This window comes from Macaca thibetana, chromosome 19 (assembly GCF_024542745.1).
Source record: "Macaca thibetana thibetana isolate TM-01 chromosome 19, ASM2454274v1, whole genome shotgun sequence".
NCBI classification, from domain to species: Eukaryota; Metazoa; Chordata; class Mammalia; order Primates; family Cercopithecidae; genus Macaca; species Macaca thibetana.
This window is the reverse complement of record NC_065596.1, coordinates 45,042,149-45,066,970: the sequence shown is the minus strand read 5'-3', so window position 1 is coordinate 45,066,970 and position 24,822 is coordinate 45,042,149. Positions and strand designations below refer to the sequence as shown.

Below are 24,822 nucleotides of genomic sequence, written 5' to 3'. Positions count from 1 at the left end.
TTGTACGTGTTGTGATGTCACATCGTGCGTTCGGTGCTGTCTGCTGGGTTGCTGTGTACTAGTGTGTGTTGTGTGGCAGGATTATGGAGCTGTATGCTGGCATGATGTGTTAGTGTGTGGTTACCGTGTCTTGGGATGTTTCCGGGCTGGTTGTTAGATCACCGAGTGTCCAGTGTTAGCATCTACTGTGATCCTATTCGCTGGGTGTTCTGTTGCCCTGTGTTGTTGTGTTCCGTGATGCCTGATGATTGCCTTGTGCTATGTTGCGTGCTGTGTGTTGTGTTGCCAAGAATAGCCGGTTCTGTGGTTGGGTATTGTTGCTGTGGATGTGCTGCAGGAAGTTGTGGGTTCTGTGCTGTCTGTGGCATTGACACATGCTTTTGGGGTGTTGTTAAGCAGCATGTTGTGACCATGTGCCTGTGCTCTGCACCGCAAGACACGCTGCCATGCTTGAGTCGGATGTTGTGCAAATTAATGGTGTTGCTGCATGAGGTCCGGTTGGCTGCACATCGCGTCTTCCTGATCCATTCCATTCCCCACCCTCAGGCGAGCCCTTTGACCCCACGTTTGTGCTGAGTCACTCAGTGTCCAACATTATCTGTTCCGTGCTCTTCCACAGCTGCTTCTACTGCGATGATGAGCGTCTGCTCACCAGTATCCGCCTTATCAATGACAACTTCCAAATCATGAGCAGCCCCTGGGGCGAGGTCAGCCAACTGAGTCCAGCAGGGACGGGGTGTGGGGTCCCCAGAACCTAGGAATGGAGAGGAAACAGTGGGCGGGGAAAGGGCTGCGAATGGCCCTCCCAGGGCCCGCCCCTCCCATCTGACCCCGCCCAGAGTTACACGGCCACGCCCACTCCCCTCCCATGAGCATTTATGGCCGCCATTCGGTCCTTCCCACTCTCCCTCAGCCCCAACCCCAACCCCAACCCCGGCCTCTCCATAACCTGGCTACCTTTGGAGACCCAGTCCCTGCCTACCTAATCCACACAGACTCCGTTCTCGCCTGAACACACTTCGTCCTCCTCCAAAACCCTCCCACTCTGGTCCCCAGTTGTACAACATCTTCCCGAGCCTCCTGGACTGGGTGCCCGGGCCGCACCAACGCATCTTCCAGAACTTCAAGCGCCTGAGAGACCTCATCGCCCACAGCGTCCACGACCACCAGGCCTCTCTAGACCCCAGATCTCCCCGGGACTTCATCGACTGCTTCCTCACCAAGACGGCAGAGGTAATCCCTACCTGGAAATCCCACCTCTAGTCTGACCTGAAATTCTCCTGCTGCCCCGGCCTCAAACCCACAGGGACCCCCGATGGGGCAGGGTTGGGGGACCTTCTCCCTGGAGAAGCTGAAGCATCTGGCCCAGCTGGGCTGGAGCCAGGAGCCACTCACAGCCACCTCCAATTACAGCTCATTAAGAAGTCATCAAAGGAGGTGGGGCGGGGCGGGGCGGGGGAGGGCGCGGGGGGCGCAGTTGCTCAAGCTTGTAATCCCAGCAGCCGAGGCAGGAGGATCGCATGAGTCCAGGAGTTCGAGACCAGCCTGGACAATATAGTAAGACTCAGTCTCTGCAATACATACATACATACATAAAACATATTTAAAAACAAAAAAAAACACACAAGAAGTCATTCAAGCTCTATCCAAGAAGTTAATTGTAGGCCCTGCAGCTGAGATTTTCCCAGCCCTGCCCTTCTGCGTTCCCCAGCTCTCCTAGGGAAAGAAAGTTAAACCCAGCTGGGACTGAATGGGCCCCCAGCAGCAGTCCTACTGGTCTAGAGGGAAGGGGTCTCCATCCCTGGCTCACGTCCCCACCCCTCCACCAGGGCAGGAGGACCCACTGAGCCACTTCCACATGGATACCCTGCTGATGACCACACATAACCTGCTCTTTGGCGGCACCGAGACGGTGGGCACCACGCTGCGCCACGCCTTCCTGGCACTCATGAAGTACCCGAAAGTTCAAGGTAAGGCCCACCCACACAGCAGCGCGGAGGTGCCCATGTGTTCCAGCCTCACCCCAGAGCAGGGAGCCACTGCCCCGCCTCCAGCCCCGCCTCCCAGGTCTGAGATAGCCTCCTGCTGACCCCAGGAGTCCACAGCCAAACCCACAAACCCACACGGAGGCCGATCCCACCCACACAGACCATGAGGTCCACGCAGCCTGCCCGAATCCTGACCCAGATCCCACCCGCTTAGTTGTTTTTGTTTTTGTTTTGTTTTTTGGAGACGGAGTCTCGCTCTGTCACCCAGGCTGGAGTGCAGTGGTGTGATCTCGGTCGGCTCACTGCAACCTCTGCCTCCCGAGTTCAAGGGGTTCTCCTGCCTCAGTCTCTCAAGTAGCTGGGATTACAGGTGCACACAACCACATCCAGCTAATTTTTGTATGTTTAGTAGAGACAGGGTTTCACCAAGTTGGCCAGGCTGGTCTCGAACTCCTGGCCTCAAGTGATCCACTCGCCTCAGCCTCCCAAAGTGCTGGGATTACAGGCATGAGCCATTGCACCCAGCTCTGCTTAATTTTTTGTTTGTTTTTGAGACAGAGTCACTCTGTCGCCCAGGCTGGAGTACAGTAGTGCAATCACAGCTCACTGCAGCTCCTTGGGCTCAAGAGATCTTCCCACCTCAGCCTTTTCAATAGCTGGGAGTACAGGTGTGCACCACCACACTCAATACACTCAGCTAACTTTTTATTTTTTGTACAGACAAGGTCTAGCTGTGTTGCCCTGGCGGGTCTCCAACTCCTGGGCTCAAGCAATCCTTTCACCTCGGCCTCCCAAAGTGCTGGGGTTACAGGTGTCAGCCACTGCTCCCCACCTCCACCCGCTTAGTCTTGCCTTGTTCCGACCGTGTCCACCACTGCATAGATCCACCTCCGGCTTCAGAGCCCAGCTAACAGTCCTCCCAGAGCCCTGCCCCAGAGCCCCAGCCACACACCTGCCAGGGAACCCTACTTCTCCCACACGGCCTGGCCCACACACACAGCTCTGTCTGCTATTCCACCTCCCCAAGCTCCACCTCTGGGTATATCCCCTGTTCTGCCCCTGATCTCCAGCCCTCCTGCACAGTTCACCCACTCGATCCACTGTCCAGCCAGCAGGGTCCCAAAACTGCTCCTGAAATCCCATCAGGTCCTGATTCCAGGCCTCCTGGAAGCCCCGCCCACACAACCCAATGCCCAGGGCCTTGCACAAGCCAACCTTTTGCCCTCACTGACGCACTTCCTCCCAGGCCCTGGCTAATTATTATTCCCCCCCCCCTTTTTTTTTTTTTTAAGACGGAGTCTTGCCCGGCGCGGTGGCTCAAGCCTGTAATCCCGGCACTTTGGGAGGCTGAGACGGGCGGATCACGAGGTCAGGAGATCAAGACCATCCTGGCTAACACGGTGAAATCCCGTCTCTACTAAAAAGAATACAAAAAACTAGCCGGGCGAGGTGGCGGGCGCCTGTAGTCCCAGCTGCTTGGGAGGCTGAGGCAGGAGAATGGCGTGAACCCGGGAGGCGGAGCTTGCAGTGAGCCCAGATCACGCCACTGCACTCCAGCCTGGGCGACAGAGCGAGACTCCATCTCAAAAAAAAAAAAAAAAAAGACGGAGTCTCGCTCTGTCGCCCAGGCTGGAGTGCAGTGGCCCGATGCCGGCTCACTGCAACCTCTGCCTCCCGGGTTCAAGCGATTCTCCTGCCTCCACCTCCCAAGTAGCTGGGACCATAGGTGTGCGCCACCATGCCCAGCTAATTTTTCTATTTTGTTTTAGAGACGGGGTTTCACCATGTTGCCGAGGCTTGTCTCTGACAGGGGCCAGCCCCTCCACACCTGTGGGTATTTCACGTCAGGCGAGACGAGAGGCGGAGAAAAGAAATAAGGCACAGAGACAAAGTATAGAGAAAGAACAGTGGGCCCAGGGGACCGGCATTCAGCATACGGAGGACCCGCACCGGCCCCAGTCTCTGAATTCCCTCAGTATTTATTGATTACTATTTTCACTATCTCGGCTAAAGGAATGCGGCAACAGAACAGGGTGATAGTGGGGAAAAGGTCAGCAGGAAAACATGTGAGCAAAGGAATCTGGGTTACATATAAATTCAAGGGAAGGTACTGTGCCCGGATGTGTGCCTAAGCCAGGTTTATGCTTCTCTCCATCCAGACGTCTCAGTGTAGCAAAGAGTAACCGAGCAGCATTGCGCCAGCATATCTCGCCTCCAGCCACAGGGCGGTTTTCTCCTATCTCGGAATAGAATGAATGTATGATCAGGTTTTACACCGAGACATTCTGTTCCCAGGGATATGCAGGAGTCAGAGGCCTTCCTCTTAACCGCAAGAGGCTTCCTCAGCACAAACCCTTCATGTGTGTCAGGCTGGGGGACGGTCAGGTCTTTCCCTTCCCATGAGGCCATATCTCAGGCTGTCTCAGTGGGGGGAACCTTGGACAATACCCAGGCTTTCTTGGGCAGAGGTCCCTGTGGCTTTCCGCAGTGCATTGTGTCCCTGGTTAATCGAGAATGGAGAATGGCGATGACTTTACCAAGCATACTGCCGGCAAACATATTGTTAACAAGGCACATCCTGCACAGCCCTAGATCCCTTAAACCTTGATTCCATACAGCACGTGTTTCTGTGAGCACAGGGTTGGAGTTAAAGTTACAGATCAACAGCATCTCAAGGCAAAACAATTTTCTTAGTACAGATCAAAATGGAATTTCTTATGTCTTCCGTTTCTACATAGACACAGTAACAGTCTGATCTCTCTTTCTTTTCCCTACATATCCCCCTTTTCTTTTTGAGAAAACCGCCATCGTCATTATGGCCCGTTCTCGCTGGTCACTGTCTCTTCGGAGCTGCTGGATACACCTGTAGACTAACAACAGACAAAACAGGCATACAAGGATTACTATGAAATTTACAATAGTGGAACTTCTAATGATTTTAACCCAACTGACCGGGTTAAGATTTGCAAGGCCATCAGCAGTGTTCATGATTACCTCAGTTCCTGGCACCACATTTAAATGGACTTTTGATGCCTCAAAAATGTATTCTTTTAATTTTGAAAAGTCTAAAGTAAGATTATCTTCTCTTCCTTGTAGGTGGTGTCTAACCATGTCCCGGTAATGCTCAGACTCATTATAGGCTTGGGGTGTAATACAAAAATCTGACGTATTCCAGTCACACTGTAACTGAAAATGATGTTCCAAGCTCATGAGCCTATCTTTCATCCAAATGACAGTTTGTCTAAGATCATTAATTTGGTTTGCCAATTTTTGATCTATTTGGGTCTGAGATTTTCACAATTTTGAGAAATTATTTGGCCAATCATGGACATATTTTGCAGTTTGAACAGAGGATTGTAAAACAATTCCAGTAGCCGCAGCAGTAGCTGTCACTGCAATAAGGCCCATAATCACTGCAATCAAAGTAAAAATGAATCTTTTGGATCTAGTTAGAATTCCTTTTAATACTTCCATTAAAATATGGATGAATGGCGAGGCCTCCCACGGTTGGTCCATGGACACAGGATCCACACGCCCTCTCTTGCTCTCACTAGTAGAATATGGTGCTGCAATTAAAAGTGGAATCAATGCAAGGAAAAAAATCTACAATTTTCACAGGTTATAGTTTGGGAATCTGGTTGATAACTATGTTTCCTACAACTAGCATATAAGGGGGTTTTATACAACTTTGCGAAGAAATTGTCAGACTGGAATTTAGGTTGATAGTATAATATGGCTTACGATCTCTTGTTCCTATAGCTTGATTTCCAGACCAAATTCTAATGTGGTGCAAGGCCACAGTAAACTTCCATAATTCTGGATGTTCAGGACCACAGGACTAACTTTGGTTGAGGTGATGAAATTCCCTTTTCACCCCATTTCCATGGATAGGGTGATTCAAACCTTCTATAAATCTGGTCCAGTGTTTCAGTTAAATCACTATCATAGGCCGGATTAATGGGCAAGATAGATGGGGCCTGTGAATATGAGTGAGTCTGGCCCGTACAATTATGATATGATTGGCCTCGAGGGGCCATCAGTAAACACCATCAGAACATTTTCTAAAGGTTTACATTTGGCAATTTTAGGTAAAATCCAAGTAGTCAATTTTAAAAACTGGAAGATTTTTGTTTTTGGGTATTGATTGTCAATAATTCCCACAAAATCAGTAAGACCAATATGCCAAGCACCAGAATTGATAAAGGCTTGTCTAACCTGTTCCTTGTTTAAAGGAACGATGATTTTGTCTGGGTCACTTCCACACAATTTTATTATTTGTAGTTTTGCCTGACCAATTAATGTAGCCATTTGATCCAAGCACAATGTAAAAGTCTTAATTGTACTGTGAGGAAGGACAACCACTCCACAGGATCAGTATTTTGAACAATGATGCCTGTTGGAGGATGTGCAGTAGCAAAAATCAAAAGTTGGAGTGGGGCCAAGGGATTTACTTGTGCTGATTGAATTTTTTCTTTTTTTTTTTTTTTTTTTTTTTTTTTGAGACGGAGTCTCACGCTGTCGCCCAGGCTGGAGTGCAGTGGCGCGATCTCGACTCACTGCAAGCTCCGCCTCCTGGGTTCACGCCATTCTCCTGCCTCAGCCTCCTGAGTAGCTGGGACTACAGGCGTCCGCCACCGCGCCCGGCTAATTTTTTGTATTTTTAGTAGAGACGGGGTTTCACTGTGGTCTCGATCTCCTGACCTTGTGATCCGCCCGCCTCGGCCTCCCAAAGTGCTGGGATTACAGGCTTGAGCCACCGCGCCCAGCCTTGAATTTTTTCTTTAATTTAATTTCTTTAGTTGCCTCTGGAGTTAATGTTCTTTTACTGTTTAATTCCGGGTCCTCTCTTAAGATAGAGAACAAATTGGACATGGCATAAGTAGGGATGCCTAGAGTTGGCCGAATCCAGTTAATATCTCCTAGCAACTTTTGAAGTCATTTAATGTTTTTAATGTGTCTTTTCGTATTTCTATTTTTGGTGGTTTAATTTTCTTTTCCTCTACCTGCATTCCCAAGTAATGAAAAGGAGTAGAGGCTTGAATCTTATCAGATGCTATTGTCCGCTCTGCGTTGGCAACCTCTGTCTGCAGAAATGTGTAACAGTCAATTCATTTGTCTCTCGTTTCCGCAGCACATAAAGTATCATCAACATAGTGAATGATGTAACAGTCTGGAAACTTGTCTCTAACTGGTTGAAGAGCTTGAGCTACAAAAGTCTGACAAATAGTTGGGCTATTAAGCGTTCCCTGAGGTAACACTTTCCACTGAAACCTGGTGGCTGGTTCTTTATTATTTATGGCCGGTATAGTAAAGGCAAAACTTTCAAAATCATGTTTTGCCAGAGGAATGGTAAAAAAGCAATCCTTCAGATCAATCTTTTTTTTTTTTTTTTTGAGACGGAGTCTCGCTCTGTTGCCCAAGCTGGACTGCAGTGGCACAATCTCGGCTCACTACAAGCTCCGCCTCCCGGGTTCACACCATTCTCCTGCCTCAGCCTCCCTAGTAGCTGGGACTACAGGTGCCCGCCACCACACCCGGCTAATTTTTTGTATTTTTAGTAGAGAGGGGTTTCACCATGTTAGCCAGAATGATCTAGATCTCCTGACCTCGTGATCTGCCCGCCTCAGCCTCCCAAAGTGCTGGGATTACGGATGTGAGCCACCACACCCAGACTCAGATCAATTATAATTAAAGGCCAGTCTTTGGGGATCATGGCCAGAGAGGGCAGCCCGGGTTGGAGAGCCCCCATGGGTTGAACTACAGCATTAACAGCTCTTAAGTCAGTCCGCATGCGCCATGTGCTGGATTTGTTTTGAATTTCAAACACTGGAGAATTTTAAGGAGAGAAAGTGGGTGAAACATGCCCTTTTTTAAATAGTTCTTTTAATTATTTTATGTAGCGCCCCCAACTTTTTCTTAGGGAGCAGCCACTGTTCAACCCAGACAGGACACTGCCGGGTGAGTCTGAATTGCTCTTTTACCATAATGAACTGCAGGTTGCGCAATAATGGGCGCAGTGAGCCAAGTCGCAGCGAGCGGGGTTTCGGGCTCCCTCCCCCAGCTTTCACTCCACTGAGGAGGAGGTGGCCATTGTGGTTTTAGCACTGATGGCCCCAATGGTTCTGGATCTTCTCCTCTCAATTTTAATGTTTCAGGATATTACCTCCTGTAATTGATTGTAGTCAACATTTTGAGTTGACCCAGCCTTTACAGACTCTGCTACATATTTACAATGTGAACTTTCCGGGATTTTGTCCCTGCCTCTTCTTCAGAATCTATTATACAGCTTTCAGGGGCATCAGAAATTGAAATGCTATCTTCTCTTCTTTGAAATAGCGTAATTAGATTTTCTGTAGAAGCTCTAATTCCCCCTCTTCTTAAAAGAATTTTAATAAAGCTGAGATAAGAGGCATATTTACTTTCAGTTTGTCCCATTGTTACCCTGGGTTCCTCCAAGCGCACAAGCTTACTGCAAGGCTGACCACGGACGTACTCGGGAATCTCTCATCCACTTGTCCTCAATGCTCATTTTCTTAGCGTACCCTCACCTTAAAGAAAGGCACCCATGTTGGGCGTCAGATGAAGGGGGCCAGCCCCTCCACACCTGTGGGTATATTTCGTCAGGCGGGATGAGAGACGGAGAAAAGAAATAAGGCACAGATACAAAGTATAGAGAAAGAACAGTGGGGTCCAAGGGACTGGTGCCATACAGAGGACCCGCACCGGCCCCAGTCTCTGAGTTCCCTCAGTATTTATTGATTAGTAATTTCACTATCTCGGCTAAGGGAATGCGGCAGGAGAGCAGGGTCATAGAGGGGAGAAGGTCAGCAGGAAAACATGTGAGCAAAGGAATCTGGGTTACAAATAAGTTCAAGGGAAGGTACTGTGCCCGGATGTGTGCGTAAGCCAGATTTATGCTTCTCTCTGCCCAAACGTCTCAGTGTAGCAAACAGTAACAGAGCAGCATTGCCGCCAGCATATCGCCTCCAGCCACAGGGCAGTTTTCTCCTATCTCGGAATACGATTGGGTTTTACACTGAGACATTCTGTTCCCAGAGACATGCAGGAGTCAGAGGCCTTCCTCTTATCTCAACCACAAGAAGCCTCCCTCTTACTAATCCTCCTCAGCACAGACCCTTTATGGGTGTCGGACTGGGGGACAGTCAGGTCTTTCCCTTTCCATGAGGCCATATCTCAGGCTGTCTCAATGAGGGGAAACCTTGGACAATACCCAGGCTTTCTTGGGCAGAGGTCCCTGTGGCTTTCCACCATTCATTGTGGCCCTGGTTAATCGAAAATGGAGAATGGCGATGACTTTAACAAGCATACTGCCTGTAAACATATTGCTAACAAGGTACATCCTGCACAGTCCTAGATCCCTTAAACCTTGATTCCATACAGCACATGTTTCTGTGAGCACAGGGTTGGGGCTAAAGTCACAGGTTAACAGCATCTCAAGGCAAAACAATTTTCTTAGTACAGACCAAAATGGAACTTCATATGTCTTCCTTTTCTACATAGACACAGTAACAGTCTGATCTCTCTTTCTTTTCCCTAGAATCTCAAACTCCTGGGCTCAAGGGATCCGTCCGCCTGGGCCTCCCAAGTTCTGGGATTACAGGCATGAGCCACCCAGCGGGCCATCTCTAGCTAATTCTCACGTGCGCCCCAAGTGGCGCCCCGCGCTTGGAGGCTTTGACTAGACCCCTCCCCACACAAGCACACACCTCTTCCCAGCCTGGTTGCCCTGTCGCGCCTCTGATATCCTTGACCCCTCCTCCCCCACCCCTTCCAGCCCGCGTGCAGGAGGAGATCGACCTCGCAGTGGGAGGCGCGCGACTGCCAGCGGCACTGGAGGACCGCAGTACCATGCCTTACACAGACCCGGTGATCCACCAGGTGCGGCGCTTTGCAGACATCATCCCCATGAACTTGCCGCACCGCCTCACTCGGGACACAGCCTTTTCTGGCTTGCTGATACCCAAGGTATGCTAGGCCTGGCAAATGACATCAGGCAACCTAAGAGGAAGCATCGCAGGCTCTTGCAACTCGCAAGGAGTATCCCAGGCACTAGCAATCAACACCCCAGGCCTTAGCAACTGGCATCCCAAGCCCTAGCTACAGACATCTCAGACCCTTAAATCCAGAAGCTGGGGCCTTTCCCAGAACCCCATCTCATATCATAGTGGACTAGACCCATGACAAATCCCCTTCCTAGAAACCCTCCCTGGAAGCCCTGGGGTCTGGAACTTCATCTTGAGGATCCCCTGTGCCTAAACGCTATTCTCAGGGACCCCTCCTTTTTCCCAGAAACCCCATATCTGCTCCCACAAAGGATGGGGGTTTCCCACATCCCGGCCAAAGTCCCCAATAACACAGCATATAGCACCCATCACTTGGAATCCTAGATACACTTCTCTGGCCCCTGATTGAGTCCTATACCCCACCCACCCACCCCTTATCAAGTCCCCGGGACACCCAGCCCGATAAAATGGAAACTAGTTTGGGAGCCTCCCAGCCGTCCTACACTGCTAACTCCACCTCCTCACCCACACAGGGCACCGATATCATCACCCTCCTTAACACCATCCACTACGGCCCCAGCCAGTTCCTGACACCCCAGGAGTTCAACCCCAAGCATTTTTGGATGCCAATCAGTCCTTCAAGAAGAGCCCAGCCTTTATGCCCTTCTCAGCTGGTAAGGGCAGGAAGCAGAGTCTTTCTGGCCCAATTTCTACCTACATTCCTCATCCTAATTCCACCTGCCAAATCCTCTCACTCCTTCCTTCCACCCAGTCTCAGCTTTGGATGTACAGACATTCATTCCTCCTCTCAACTCTGCTCCTATAAGCAAGTAGTGACTAAAATCCTCGTGAAGCGAGGTAGGGAGGTTGATTAATAATTTAACTTGGGGCTGGGCACGGTGGCTCACACCTGTAACCCCAGCACTTTGGGAGGCTGAGGTGGGCGGATCACCTGAGGTCAGGAGTTCGAGACCAGCCTGACCAATATGGTGAAACCCCGTCTCTACTTAAAATACAAAAATTAGCTGGGTGTGGTGGCGGGCACCTGCAGTCCCAACTACTCCGGAGGCTGAGACAGGAAAATCGCTTAAACCCGGGAGGCGGAGGTTGCAGTGAGCCGAGATTGCACCATTGTACTCCAGCCTGGGTGACAGAGCGAGACTCTGTCTCAAAAAAAAATAATGATAATAATTTAACAGCCAGGAGCGGTTGCTCACGCCTATAATCCCAGCCCTTTGGGAGATCTAGACGGGCAGGTCACCTGAGGTCAGGAGTTCAAGATTAGCCTGACCAACATGGTGAAACCCTGTCTCTACTAAAAATACAAAATTCACCAGGAAGGCACACCTGTAATCCCAGCATTTTGGGAGGCCAAGGCAGGCAGATCACGAGGTCAGAAGATCGAGACCATCCTGCTTAACACGGTGAAACACCGTCTCTACTAAAAATACAAAAAACATTAGCCAGGTGTGGTGGCGGGCACCTGTAGTCCCAGCTACTCGGGAGGCTGAGGCAGGAGAATGGCGTGAACTCAGGAGGCGGAGCTTGCAGTGAGGGGAGATAGTGCCACTGCACTCCAGCCTGGGTGACAGAGCGAGACTCCATCTCAAAACAAAAACAAAAACAAATTAGCCAGGAAATGGTGGCACATGCCTGTAATCCCAGATATTCTGGAGGCTGAGACAGGAGAATCACTTCAACCCAGGAGGCAGAGGTTGCTGTGGGCCAAGATTGCGCCATTGCACTCCAGCCTGGGCAACAAGAGCAAAACTCCATCTCAAAAAAATAAATAATTATTATAAGAATTATTTAACTTGGGCCAGGCACATCAGCTCACACCTGTAATCCCAGTACTTTGGGAGGCTGAGGCGGGAGGATCACTTGAGGCCAGGAGTTCAAGACCAGCCTGGACAACATAGCAAGATCCTTTGTCTACTGAAAATGTTAAAATTACCTGGGTGTGGTGGCGGGCATCTGCAGTCCCAGCTACTTGGGAGGCTGAGGTGGGATTATCGCTTGAGCTCAGGAGGTTGAGGTTACACTGAGTATGATCACGCCACTGCACTCCAGTCTGGGTAACAGAGCGAGATCCTTTCTCTACAATAAAAAATACTGACTAGCCAAAACCAAAAAATATATAAAATGTTTAAAAGAAAAAAAAATAATAATTGAACTTGGGAGTGGTCATTGTCTACCTCTCCACTGGGTGGCGCAGTTGAGGTGGTTCGGGGGGGGGGGGGGTTTGTTTGTTTTTTGTTTTTTGGGTTTTTTCTGGCTTTCCTCTTTACCCTGCTGAAAAATACTTCCCTCTTTACTCAGTGGCAGGAAAAGAAAAAACAAAAAACTGACATAATAATAGGTAACTTACCATGTTGCCTACTATGCATCAAGTGCTGGCTGTACAAGAGCCCAGCTAAGAGCTTATGTTTTCCTCTGGGAATGTGCAGCCCAGATTCCAGCAGGATTTGCATCCCATCTGTCACCCCCTAGCTGTGTTGCCTTGGGTATGTTACTTCACTTCTCTGTGCCTCAATGTCCACATCTATAAAATGGAGATATACTAAGGCCTGCCTCTTGGAGTTGTTAGAATTAATGGTGATCTAACGCTTAGAGTAGTGCATGGCCCATGGTAAGCTACTTATAACCTCACTGCTTTCCCTGTGTTTACCATTCACAGCAGCCTCATGAGGCACTATTACTATCCCTCCTTTTATTTTCATTTCTGACACAGGGTCTTGCTGTCATCCAGGCTGGAGGGCAGTGGTGCAATCATGGCTCACTGCAGCCTTGATCTCCTGGGCCCAAGTGATCCTCTCGCCTCAGCCTCCCAAGCAGCTGGGACTGCACGCATGTGCCACCTTGCACATTTAAAAAATATATATATTATATATATATATATATATATTTAGAGACGGGATCTTGCTGTGTTGCCCAGGCTGCTCTCAAACTCCTGGGCTCAAGAGATTCTCTTCCCTCGACCTCCGAAAGTGCTGGGATTACAGGCCTAAGCCAGTGCGCCCAGCCTTCATAGCCCCATTTTAAATACCCAGAAAGTGTGGTTTGTCCAGGATCACAAAACTAGTAGTGACAGGGCCGGGATTCGAACCCAAGCAGCCCGGGTCATTCCACTCCACAGTTTAAAGTATCTTTCCCAGATCTTCAGATGGGTGAATCTGTGACGTCCCCAGCTGTTGTCTTCCTTTCCTCTTATGTTTTCCTCTGGGAATGTGGGGTTGCAGCCTCTAACTTCATCTTATCTCACTGCCCCTCCCCACCCTGCCACCCCCACAGGGCGCCGTCTGTGCCTGGGCGAGTCGCTGGCGCGCATGGAGCTCTTTCTGTACCTCACCGCCATCCTGCAGAGCTTCTCGCTGCAGCCGCTGGGTGCGCCCGAGGACATCGACCTGACCCGGCTCAGCTCAGGTCCTGGCAATTTGCCGCGGCCTTTCCAGCTGTGCCTGTTCCCGTGCTAATGCCCCGGCCTTTCCAGATTAGCCTGTGGGTGATGAGGCCCGCCCATGCGGGTTGCTCCTTCTTGGTCCACGGTCTGCCCCTGTCCCTCTGGCAGTCACGCTGTCTTCCCTGCACGCTGTGCCTGCCGCGTGCCCATCCCCCATCCCTCCAGTCTGTACCCGGTCTGCAGGGCAGAGGCAGATGTGGGGAAGATGTGTACCCACAGAGCTTGTTCTATGGCACGCCCTTTTCTGGGCTTTTTGTATCATTTCTTAGTACATTTGTAATAGATTCAAACCAGTCTTGGCTGAATTAAAGGGAGGATGACAGTCATTTAGGATGGCAGAAGGGAGCTGGCTGCAGAGAGGGAGACACTGGCTAGTTCTGTGAAGGGGCGGCCTGCCCCTCCACACCCGTGGGCGTTTCTCGTTAGGTGAACGAGAGACTTGAGAGAAGAAATGAGACACAGAGACAAAGTATAGAGAAAGAAAAAGTGGGCCCAGGGGACCTGCGCTCAGCATACAGAGGACCCGCACCGGCGGGTCTCTGAGTTCCCTCAGTATTTATTGATCATTATCTTTACCATCTTAGGAAAAGGGAAGTGGCAGGATAATAGGATCATCGTAGGGAGAAGGTCAGCAGTAAGACATATGAATAAAGATCTTTGCGACATGAATAAGTTTAAGGAAAATTGCTGTGCCTTGATATGCATATGCAAACATCTCCATAAACCTTTTTAGTGCATAAAGAGCAGCATTGCTGCTAGTACGTCCCACCTCCAGCCCTAAGGCGGTTTTCTCCTTTCTCAGTAAACAGAACATACAATCGTGTTTTACAGTTTTACACCGAGATGTTCCATTGCCCAGGGACAGGCAGGAGACAGATGCTTTTCTGTATCTCAACTGCCAAGAGACCTTCTTTCCTCTTATACTAGTCCTCCTCAGCACAGACCCTTCACGGGTGTCAGGCTGGGGGACAATCAGATCTTTCCCTTCCCACAAGGCCATATTTCAGACTATCACATGAGGAGAAACCTTGGACAATACCTAGCTTTCCTAGGCAGAGGTCCCTGCGACCTTCTGCAGTGTATGTGTCCCTGGGTACTTGAGATTAAGAGAATGGTGATGACTTTTAACCAGCAAGCTGCCTTCAGGCACTTTTTTAACAAAGCACACCCTGCACAGCCCCAAATCCGTTAAACCTTGAGTCACCACAGCACATGTCTCTTGCAAGGACAAGGTTGGGGGTAGGGTCACAGATTAACAGCATCTCAAATACAGAACAAAGTGGAGTCTCTTATGTCTACTTCTTACTATATAGACACAGTAACAGTCTGATCTTTCTTTCTTTTCCCCACAGTTCTGCCCTCACCTTTAGGGTGGCTAGGGTGGGAGAAATTGTATCCTGGTGACAGACTTGAAGGTAAAGGCTGTAAGGACCTGAAACCAGAGAGGCAGAGAGACCAAGACAGAGAAAAAGACAGCAGGACCAGGTGAGGTGGCTCACACCTGTAATCCCAGCCCTTTGGGAGGCTGAGGCAGGAGGATCACTTGAACCCAGGAGTTTGAAACCAGCCTGGGCAACAGAGTGAGACATGCTTCTACAAAAAGTGGGGCAGGAGGATTGCTTGGGCCTGGGAGGTCGAGGCTACAATGGGCTATCATTGCACCATTGCATTCCCGCCTGGGAGACCGGAGTGAGACCCTGTCTCAAAAAAAAAAAAAGAAGAAAAAGATAGCAGAGATAAGAAGGAAGAAGGAAGAAGGAAGAAGAAGAAGAAGAAGAAGAAGAAGAAGAAGAAGAAGAGGGGAGGGGAGGAGGAGGAGGAGGAGGAGAGGAGGAGGAGGAGGAGGAGACAGCAGAGAGATATCAGAATATGCAAGAGATGCAGGGCACAGTAGAGAGATGGAAGCAGGGGAAAGTGAGGCTAAGAAGGAACAAATACTGACACTAAATGACACTCCCTATTTGCACACTGTCTGAATGCCTCATTTAGGTCTCCCTATGAGGCAAAGCCGTATTTTTTGCTTTGGTTTGATTTGGGGGCTTTTTTTTTTTTTAAGACAGAGTCTTGCTCTGTCACCCAGGCTGGAGTGCAGTGGCGTGATCTTGGCTCACTGCAACCTCTGCCTCCCTTGTTCAATTGATTCTCCTGCCTCAGCCTCCCAAGTAGCTGGGACTACAGGCGCCCGCCATCACACCCGGCTAATTTTTTGTATTTTTAGTAGAGACAGGATTTCACCGTGTTAGCCAGGATGGTCTCGATCTCCTGACTTCATGATCTGCCCACCTCGGTATCCCAAAGTGCTGGGATTACAGGCGTGAACCACTGCGCCTGGCCTGCTTGTTTCTTTTATAGGCAGGGTCTCCCTCTGGTGCCCAGGCTGGAGTGCAATGGCACAATTCAAGGCTCATTGCAACCTTGAACTTCTGGGTTCAACTGATCCTCCTGCTTCTGCTTCAGCCCACCAAGTAGCTGGAACTACAGTCACTGTGCCTGGCTAATTTTTTTTTTTTTTTAATCTTTAGTAGAGACAGAGTCTTGCAGTGTTGCCTAGGCTGGTCTTGAACTCCTGGTCTAAAGCGATCCTCCCACCTCATCCTCCCAACGCACTGGGATTTACAGGCATGAGCCACCACACCTGGCCACAAAGCAGTATTATTATCACGTTTTTACAGATGAGCGAACTGAGGCTCAGAGAGGTGAAGTGAGTTGCCCAAGATCATACAGAAACAGGCAGAGCTGGGATCTAAATTCAGACTCCGAGGTTACAAACACTGCTCTTCTTCTTCTTCTTTCTTCCTCTTCCTCTTCTTCTTCTTCTTCCTTCTCTCTCTCTCTCTCTCTCTCTCTCTCTCTCTCTCGACAAGCTCTCACTCTGTCTCTCAGGCTGGGATGCAATGGCTTAATCACAGCTTACTGAAATTTCAACCTCCTAGGCTCAAGCAATCCTCCCACCTTGGACTCCTGAGTAGCTGGGACTACAGGCTGCACCACAACCACACCTGGCTAAATTACTTTTATGTTTATTTTTTGAGTTATTTTTTGAGACAGGGAGGGTGTTGCTCTGTCACCCAGGCCGGAGTGCAGTGGCTTGATCTCAGCTCACTGCAACCTCCACCTCCTGGGTTCAAGCAATTTTCGTGCCTCAGCCTCCCGAGCAGCTGGGATTACAGGTGCCCGCCACCACACCCATCTCTGTGTGTGTGTGTGTGTGTGTGTGTGTGTGTGTGTGTGTGTGTGTGTATTTTTAGTAGAGACAGGGTTTCACCATGTTGGCCAGGCTGGTCTCGAACTCTTGGCCTCAGGTGATCCACCCGCCTCAGCTTCCCAAAGTACTGGGATTACAGGCGTAAGCCACTGCATCCAGCCGATAATGTTTTTTTTATTTTTTGTAGAGGAAGTCTCACTATGTTGCCCAGGCTGGTCTCGAACTCCTGGCCTCAAGTGATCCTCCAGCCTCAGCCTCCCGAAGTTCTGGACAACCCGTGCACACCACCATGCCCTACTCAGACACTGCACTTCTAATCGCTACCTTTTAATTCACAAGTCAGAGACCCAGAAAGAAACAGGAAGACACCATTAAATACAGAGAAAAGCAGAGAAACACAGACGCTAAGAAATGGGAGGCAGGGGGAATCGAGAGAGAGAGAGAATGGAAAGAAACAGAGAAATGACCAGAGAAAGACAGATGAGCAATGACAGTGGGAGTTCCGAGGACTGAGGCTCCTCTCCCTCAATCCCCACCCCCTCTTTTCTTTTTTTTTTTTTCTTTTTTTCTTTTTTTTTTTGACAGAGTCTTGCTCTGTTGCCCAGGCTGGAGTGCAGTGGCACGATCTTAGCTCACTGCAACCTCCACCTTCAGGGCTCAAGTGATTCTCGTGCCTCAGCCTCCCGAGTAGCTGGAATTACAGGCACGCACCACTGTGCCTGGCTAATTTTTGTATTTTTAGTAGAGATGGGGTTTCACCATGTTGGCCAGGCTTGTCTTGAACTACTGGCCTCAAGTGATCTGCCCATCTCAGCCTCCCAAAGTGCTGGGATTACATGCGTGAACCACTGCACTCGGCCCTCCCACCCTCTCACTGAAATTCTCCCCTTTGGGGTGGACAGCAACCTCAGGCATGTACCCTCCCAACCTGGGACCCAACCTAATACCCTAACATCCTGCTGGCAATGGCTGTTCTCGCTGGGCAGGCGTCCCAAAGCACATTGAGCCAGATTCAGGCAGAGTGGAACTGGCCCCTCAGCCATCAGTGGAGGTGGCCTGGGAGGCCCTACCCTGAACGGGGTCTCCCCAAGGCGATGCAGAAACTGGGACACGCTCTGCTGAGCATGGGGCTGGCTGGAGTGAGGCTTGTAGGTGGTCCCCACGTGGGGATTAAGATGTCAGCTCTTTAATCCCCATGCTGTTCCCATCACAGGCTGACCAGGGTCGGCCCCAGGGCCCAGCCAGGGACACAGAGGTGGGAGAAGAGAGGGAGAAATAGACTCAGAGGTCCTGAGAAAGACAGGCAGAGAGAGATGATGGAGAAAAACACGTGGAGACCCTGAAAAGAGATGGAGAGGAAGAGGAAGAGACAGATAACGCAGGGATGGCAGAGAGATCCTGGAAAACAGAGACCGGGAGGAGAAAGAGAGCCACTGAGAAAAGGGGAAGACAGCGATGTCCAGAGAGAGGAAAGACAAAGATAAATAAAGAGAACAGAAATGAAGAGAGATAGAGAGACCTGAGAGAAAAAGAAAAAGAAAGAGAGAAACAAAGAAATCCAGTCTAATTACAAAGAGATAGAAACGCCAAGGCAGGAGGATCACTTGAGCCCAGGAGTTAGAGACCAGCCTGGGCAACATAATGAGACCTGGTCTCCACAAATATTTTAAAAATTAGGTAGGCATGGTGGCACGCACCTCTAGTCCCAGCTACTTGGGAGGCTCAGGTGGGAGGATCACTTGAGCCCAGGCGGTCGAGGCTGCAGTGAGCTGTGATGGTGCCACTGTACTCCAGCCTGAGTAACAGAACAAGACAGACGGAAGGGGAGGGAAGAAGAAAGGGAAAAGAGGGGGAGGGGAGGGAAGAAGAAAGGGAAAAGAGGGGAGGGGAGGGAAGAAGAAAGGGAAAAGAGGGGAGGGGAGGGAAGAAAGAGGCTGGGCACGGTGGCTCACGCCTGTGATCCTAGCACTTTAGGAGGCTGAGGCAGGAGGATTGCTTGAGACCGAGAGTTGAAGACCAACCTGGCCAACCTAACAAGACCCTGTCTCTATAAAAAAAACAGAAGTAGGGAGGAAGAAAAATTGAACATTCTTTCAACAGATATGTACTAAGTGCCTACTGCTGTACTGAGCACTGTTTTAAGCGCTGGGATACAGAAGCGAACCAGACAAAATCCCTGCTCTAGAAGAGCTGACGTTGCGGAGGACAGCCCACCCGAGCAAAACAGAGGAAGAGTCAGGAGCTGGGGAGAGAGCCAGAGGCCATGATAAAGAGGATCCATTAAAGCCTGTCACAGAGGGTGGGGTAGGGCTGGGGGAGGATGCGGCTTAACCGGTCCCCGCCACACCCCCACTGTCCGTGGAGTCAGCACCTCTGAGCAGGGGCCCTGCCCCACAACCCCTGTCAGTCACCAGGTTCCAGAAAGGCTGACAGGTAGGAAGACCCAGGACAGGGCAGGGCAGAATATGGAGGCACAAGGGGGTCAACACGCAGAAAGGCACCCTGAAGAAATAAGGAGAGGCCCAGAAGTGCCAGGATGAGATAAAGGGAAGCACAGACTGGGGGAGATAGAGAGAGAGGAAGACACAGACATACTGAAAAGAGAGACAGAAAACAGACACAAACAGAGGGAGAGACTGAGAGAAAAGAGAGTGAGATGGGAAGAGACAGAAAGAGGAGAGAGCGATGAACACAGAAACACAGAGACTGAGAGTGAGGGAGGCGGGGTGCGCTGGTTCACGCCCATACTCCCAGCACTTTGGGAGACCAAGGCAGAAAGATTGCTTGAGCCCAGGAGTTGGAGACCAGCCCGGACAACACAATGAGATCCTGTCTCCTCAAAAAATACAAAAATTGGCCGGACGTGGTGGTGTGCACCTGTGGTCCCAGCTACTTGGGAGTCTGAGGTTGGGAGGCTTGTTTGATCCCAAGAGGTAGAGGCTACAGTGAGCCATGACTGTATCATGGACTCCAGCCTGGGGGACAGAAGCCAGACTCTGAGAGAGAAAGAAAAGAGGGAAGGGAAAGGGAGGGGAGGGAGGGAGGGGGAGAGCAAGTGAGACTGAGATGAAACAGAGATACACAAGAGAGACCCTCCCAGAGACAATGCCAGTCCTAGGCTCTGCACAGTCCTCCCACCTCCCCAGGTCTGGGCCCTGTGCCAGGCACTCAGAGGAAGGCTGGATTTGGCCAAGCAGGGGCAGGCAGGAGGGTGGACCACATTCCTGAACAGTCTGTTCCAAATACAGCCCCAACCTCACCACTCCCACCACCCCAGCCCTGGCCCATCCAGGCCTGAGTCTGCCCCCTCTTGGGGAACAAGCGTAGCACACAGGGTCCCAAGAACAATGCAAGTGACAAGGGCTCAGGTGTGAGCTCCTAGGAATCACAGGCACAGAGCGCAGGAGTGTCAGGGGTGGAAGTGACAAGGGCTCAGGTGTGAGCTCCTAGGAATCACAGGCACAGAGCGCAGGAGTGTCGGGGTGGAAGTGACAAGGGCTCAGGTGTGAGCTCCTAGGAATCACAGGCACAGAGCGCAGGAGTGTCGGGGTGGAAGTGACAAGGGCTCAGGTGTGAGCTCCTAGGAATCACAGGCACAGAGCGCAGGAGTGTCAGGGGTGGAAGTGACAAGGGCTCAGGTGTGAGCTCCTAGGAATCACAGGCACAGAGCGCAGGAGTGTCAGGGGTGGCTTTAGAAGGCTATTTGAGCCGTGCGCAGTGGCTCACGCTTGTAATCCCGGCACTTCAGGAGACCGAGGCAGGCGGATCACTTGAGGTCAGGAGTTTGAGATCTGCCTGGCCAACATGGTGAAACTCCGTCTCTACTACAAATACAAAAATTAGCCGGGCCTGGTGGTGCATGTCTGTAATCCCAAGTACTCGGGAGGCTGAGGCAGGAGAATCTTGAACCTGGGAGATGGAGGTTGCAGTGAGTTAAGATCGCACCGCTGCACTCCAGCCTGGGCAACAAGAGTGAAACTCTAAGAAAAAAAAAAAAAAAAACAGAAGAAGAAGAAGTGTATTTGAGAGTCAGTGTGTATTTAGGAATCAGAGGTCCAGGGTACAGCATTCAGGGGGCCCAGAGGTGGCCCGGAGATTGAGGAATACACACCTGCAGGCCGAGTAAATTGGACTCAGAGGTGCTAGGGGCTCAGGAGGCTGCACCTGCTGGCCAGGTGTGTTGACATGAAAATGCTGGTGCACGAAAGTTGCTAAGTAGGGCAGGCTGAGGCAGGCACACACAAAAAAAGCCAGGGGGAGCCAGGGCACAGTTCCACTAGGGCTGGGGGCCGGGGGGAAGCCAGGGCACAGTTCCACTAGGGCTGGAGGCAGGGTGGAGGCGTCTGGTTGGGGAATCCACGGAATGAGCAGCCCAGAGACGCCCACTCCTCCCACGTCGGGTCTCCGCCCCTGCTCCACCCAAGACCTTTTGGAAATCAAATAGAGGTCCAGGCGTGGAGAACTGCAGGCATGATGATCACGGGTATCGCAGCGCTGCTGTTGTGGCTTCTGGTGCTGGCGCTGGCGCTGGCGCGGTGGGGGTAGGGTGGGTGCCGCGCTCAGATGCGAGGGTCCCTACCTCCCCGGCCCAGGCCATTCCTATTGCTAGGGAACTTGCAGCTGCAGTCCGGAGGCATGGACCACGCACTCCATTCCCTACAGGAATGGGGGAACGGAATTTTGGATCCGTGGAGGTGGGGCTGGGGACTAGAACTCCTCCTGAATGAAGACAGCTAAGGGCTTGTACTCTAAGACCCTGAGGAAGGACAGGAAGGATGAGTGCTCAGGACTCCTGAGTTCTAGGAAAGGAGACTAGGGAGTGGAGAGCTTGGGGTCGGGACACTGGGTGGTAAGGAAGGAGCCCAGAGCAGGAAATCAGGTTGTGGGAAGAGGGGAGCAGAGGGTCTGTTCCCCTGGTTCAAGGTGGGGAGGCTGAGTACTGAGGGCCCAAAAGCCCGACTCTGAGGGTGCAGGGGGCTGGGAAGCTGGACTTCTAGGTCCCAAGGGAAGAAGGAAGTGGGGGCCTGGACTCCTGGATCTCAGGGAGGAAGGAGCTGGGGATCTGAACTCCTGGGCCTGAAGAATGAGGGCCCGAGACGAGGACTCCTGGGTCTGAAGGAAGAGAGAGCTGGGGGCGAGGGCTCCGATGAGAAACCTGATGGACACCAGCTGAGCACCGGCTCCCTGTAGCTCTCCGGCCGCTGGGGCCCGGTGTTCACAGTGCAGCTGGGCCCGCGCCCTGCCGTGGTGCTGTGCGGCTACGCAGCGCTGCGGGACGCGTTAGTGCTACAGGCGGATGCCTTCTCCGGCCGCGGGTCCATGGCAGTCTTCGAACGCTTCACACGCGGACACGGTGAGGCCCGGGCGCTGGCCGTGCCGGCCTGCACACCTCAGGCTGGGCCCGTAAACGGTAGAGGCGGGCAAATGGGGGCGGGGCCTAATGGAGACTCCAGCTAATGAGGTGCAAACGGCCGAGAGAGGGCGCGGCGGCGCTAAAGCGTAAGGTTCGAATCGAGGTTCATCCTGCAGCCAAGAGGAGAGAAGAGCCTAAGAGTCAAAGCCCGAGAGCCAGCCAAGGTCAGCAATCGAGCCCAGCAAACGCGGGGCCAATGTGTGGATAGGGCACTTAAGAGGTCCGGTAAAGAAGCAAAGCGCAGGAAGTCGGCCGCAGGAGTCGGAGGCCCTGAAAGGGATGTAGCCAGTGACCTGGCGCTTCCTGGATGGGGCGTGGCCGACTCCCGGGCCCGCCTCCTTTCCTGTCCCTACCACAGGAATCTTCTTTTCTAACGGGCCGCGCTGGTGGACACTGCGCAATTTTGCAGTTGGAGCGCTGAAGGAGTTGGGGTTAGGTACACGGACCATCCAGGCGCATGTCCTGGAGGAGGCGGCTTGTCTGCTAGACGAAATGCAAGCCACCATTGGTGCGGCCTGGCTGGGAGGGCAGAAGGGCCTGGTGTGGGAGTGGCCCTTGGACTGCCAAGATGGGGCCACGGGAAGGTATTTGGGTGGAAGGAAGCCAGTAAACCCATGGGGCTGGCTGGGGGCAGGACCACGCATTATGACCACCGTCCTGTTCCTACCCCCAGGAGCCCCGTTTGACCCCATGCGACTACTGGATAATGCTGTATCCAATGTTATCTGTTCTTGTCTTCGGGAACCGCTATGGCTACGGGGACCCGGAGTTCCTGAGGCTCCTGAACCTCTTCAGTGACAACTTCCGCATCATGAGCTCCAGATGGGGCGAGGTGAGAGGGCCGGCCACAGTCTCTCCCTTGTGCGTCCAGCCTTATGCCAAATCCCGAGTACACAGACCTACCTACAGTGGATCATTAGAATGGGACAGTTAAATTCTTGGAAGAGTTCTAGAACCTCCAATATCAATGTCCTGGTCCAATCTCCCTGAAGGGAAACTAAGACCTAGTGGCCTCGTCCAGGGCCCTTGTTGAGACCGTCTCTCTCCAGATGTACATTTCCCCGTCCCTCATGGACTGGCTCCCAGGCCGGCACCGCCGAATCTTCCGAAACTTTCGGAGCTGTGGGTCTTCATCTCTGAGCAAATCCAACAACACTGGCAGATGCGGCAGCCGGCGGAGCCCCGCGATTTCATCAATTGCTTGACCAGATGGGTAAGGCGTGGTTCCCAGTTCCCTAAACTCTATCCTTGCCTCCCACCAACAGGTGCCTGGCACGCAGCAGCGCGTCTCCTCTGCCCACAGTAACAGCAGGACCCAGAGAGCCACTTCCAGGAGGAGACGTCAGTAATGATGACACACCTTTTTTTTGGTGGCACCGAAACGAGCACCACCCTGTGCTATGGACTCCTCGTTCTGCTTAAGTACCCAGAGGTGGCAGGTTTGCAAGCCGGAGACCCAGAATGGGAGGCTGCGGTCTGGGGATGGCTGGAGGGTCCTGGAAGTGCGCAGCTCACAGCCTACCCCGGCCCCAGCCAAGGTGCAGGAGCTGGACCCTGTAGTAGGGTGGAGGCGCGCCCCAAGCCCGGACGACCACCAGCGACTGCCCTACACCAACGCAGTGCTGCTCCAGATCCAGCGCTTCATCAGCGTGGTGCCGCTGGGGCTACCGCGCTCACCCTCAACACCCACTTGCACAGCCAGTCTGCCCAAAGGTGCCCACTGAGTTTGGGAATCCTGTGCGGGGCCCGGGTGCATGAGGTGTATTCCGAGATCAGCCAGAATCAGTGGGTGTGCGCTGTGCAAACTGAAGCACAATCAGTTACTCCTGGAGCAGGATAGCAGGCCTGCCTTCCCTTCGGTTTTTGTTTTTTGACTTTATTTATTTTTTTTGAGACAGTCTCGCCTTATCGCTCAGGCTGGAGTGCAATGGCATGATCTCAACTCACTGCAACCTCCGCCTCCTGGGTTCAAGCAATTCTCCTGCTTCAGCCTCCTAAATACCTGGTATTACAGGCACCTGCCACCACACCTGGCTAATTTTTGTGTTTTTAGCAGAGACAGGTTTCGCTGTGTTGGCCAGGCTGGTCTCGAACTTCTTGACCTCGTGATCCATGCTCCTCGGCCTCCCAGAGTGCTGGGATTACAGGCGTGAGCTACCTGCCTGGCCTATTCCCTTGGGCTTTTAAAAAGGGCCTTGGATGGAGGAGGTGCACATGCTCACCAAGCCCACAGGTAAACCTAGTTGCATGTACCCCCAGGGCACCTTTGTGATTCCCCTGCTTGTGACTGCACACTGACCCCACTCAATTCAAACACCCAGATTGCTTCAACGCTACCAACTTCCTGGACAAGGGCAAGTTCCAGGGCAATGACCCTTTCATGCCCTTTGCCTCAGGTGCGGGCAGGGGAGGAAGGGGACCAGCCTGGACCGGCTCTGGGGTGCATGGTGCTCACTATGCACCCGTGTACCTGGGAAAGCAGATGTGCCTGGGCGCAGGCCTGGCTCACTTGGAGATCTTCCTATTCCTTATAGCCACCCTACAGAGGTTCCTGCTCCCTGTGGTAAACCCTGGCACCATCAACCTCACCTGCAGTTCACTGGCCTGGGCAGTGTCCCCCCAGCCTTCCAGCTCCAGCTAGTGGCCTGCTGAGGTCAGGCTCCGCTGTAGTGGGCTCACTGGCCCTCAAACCTCCGTACCCTCCTTGGTCAATAAAGGCCCTAAATTGCAGA

The 24,822-nt window shown here is 51.9% G+C and overlaps 2 protein-coding genes and 2 long non-coding RNA genes across 6 annotated transcripts; 2 read left to right on the top strand and 2 right to left on the bottom strand.

Moving 5' to 3' along the window:
- LOC126942160 (uncharacterized) lies at positions 1-1,447 on the bottom strand. The gene is made up of 2 exons (XR_007721513.1): positions 1,245-1,447; positions 1-754 (listed from the first exon to the last, which is right to left on the bottom strand). It is a non-coding gene; the product is annotated as an uncharacterized LOC126942160 (long non-coding RNA).
- Positions 635-24,820, top strand: LOC126942068 (cytochrome P450 2F5-like). 3 transcript variants are annotated; one of them, XR_007721488.1, is made up of 8 exons: positions 635-707; positions 1,057-1,233; positions 1,835-1,970; positions 9,784-9,974; positions 10,546-10,686; positions 22,764-22,922; positions 23,356-24,323; positions 24,625-24,820. XR_007721488.1 is itself a non-coding variant. In XM_050769262.1 (7 exons), exons 1-7 carry the CDS (start codon positions 687-689, stop codon positions 23,437-23,439), a joined length of 909 nt encoding a protein of 302 aa, XP_050625219.1. In that variant the 5' UTR covers positions 635-686; the 3' UTR covers positions 23,440-24,820. The 3 variants fall into 3 exon arrangements, 1 of the variants encoding a protein (XP_050625219.1); XR_007721489.1 differs by having other exon boundaries at positions 24,487-24,820; XM_050769262.1 differs by having other exon boundaries at positions 23,356-24,820.
- Positions 21,159-22,832, bottom strand: LOC126942158 (uncharacterized). Its single transcript, XR_007721510.1, has 2 exons — positions 22,758-22,832; positions 21,159-22,200 (listed from the first exon to the last, which is right to left on the bottom strand). It is a non-coding gene; the product is annotated as an uncharacterized LOC126942158 (long non-coding RNA).
- On the top strand, positions 23,491-24,820 carry LOC126942125 (cytochrome P450 2A12-like). The gene has a single exon (XM_050769362.1). The coding sequence runs from the start codon at positions 23,491-23,493 to the stop codon at positions 23,812-23,814; it is 324 nt and encodes a 107-aa protein (XP_050625319.1). The 3' UTR covers positions 23,815-24,820.
- Positions 24,821-24,822: the final 2 nt, after the last annotated feature.

Coding starts and splice junctions, on each gene's coding strand:
- LOC126942125 (XM_050769362.1), top strand. CDS start 23,491: ATGGACTCCTCGTTCTGCTTAAGTACCCAGAGGTGGCAGGTTTGCAAG.
- LOC126942068 (XM_050769262.1), top strand. CDS start 687: ATGAGCAGCCCCTGGGGCGAG. Junction 1,234..1,834: donor TCCTCACCAAGACGGCAGAG/GTAATCCCTACC, acceptor CCACCAGGGCAG/GAGGACCCACTGAGCCACTT. Junction 22,923..23,355: donor TGAGCTCCAGATGGGGCGAG/GTGAGAGGGCCG, acceptor TCCCACCAACAG/GTGCCTGGCACGCAGCAGCG.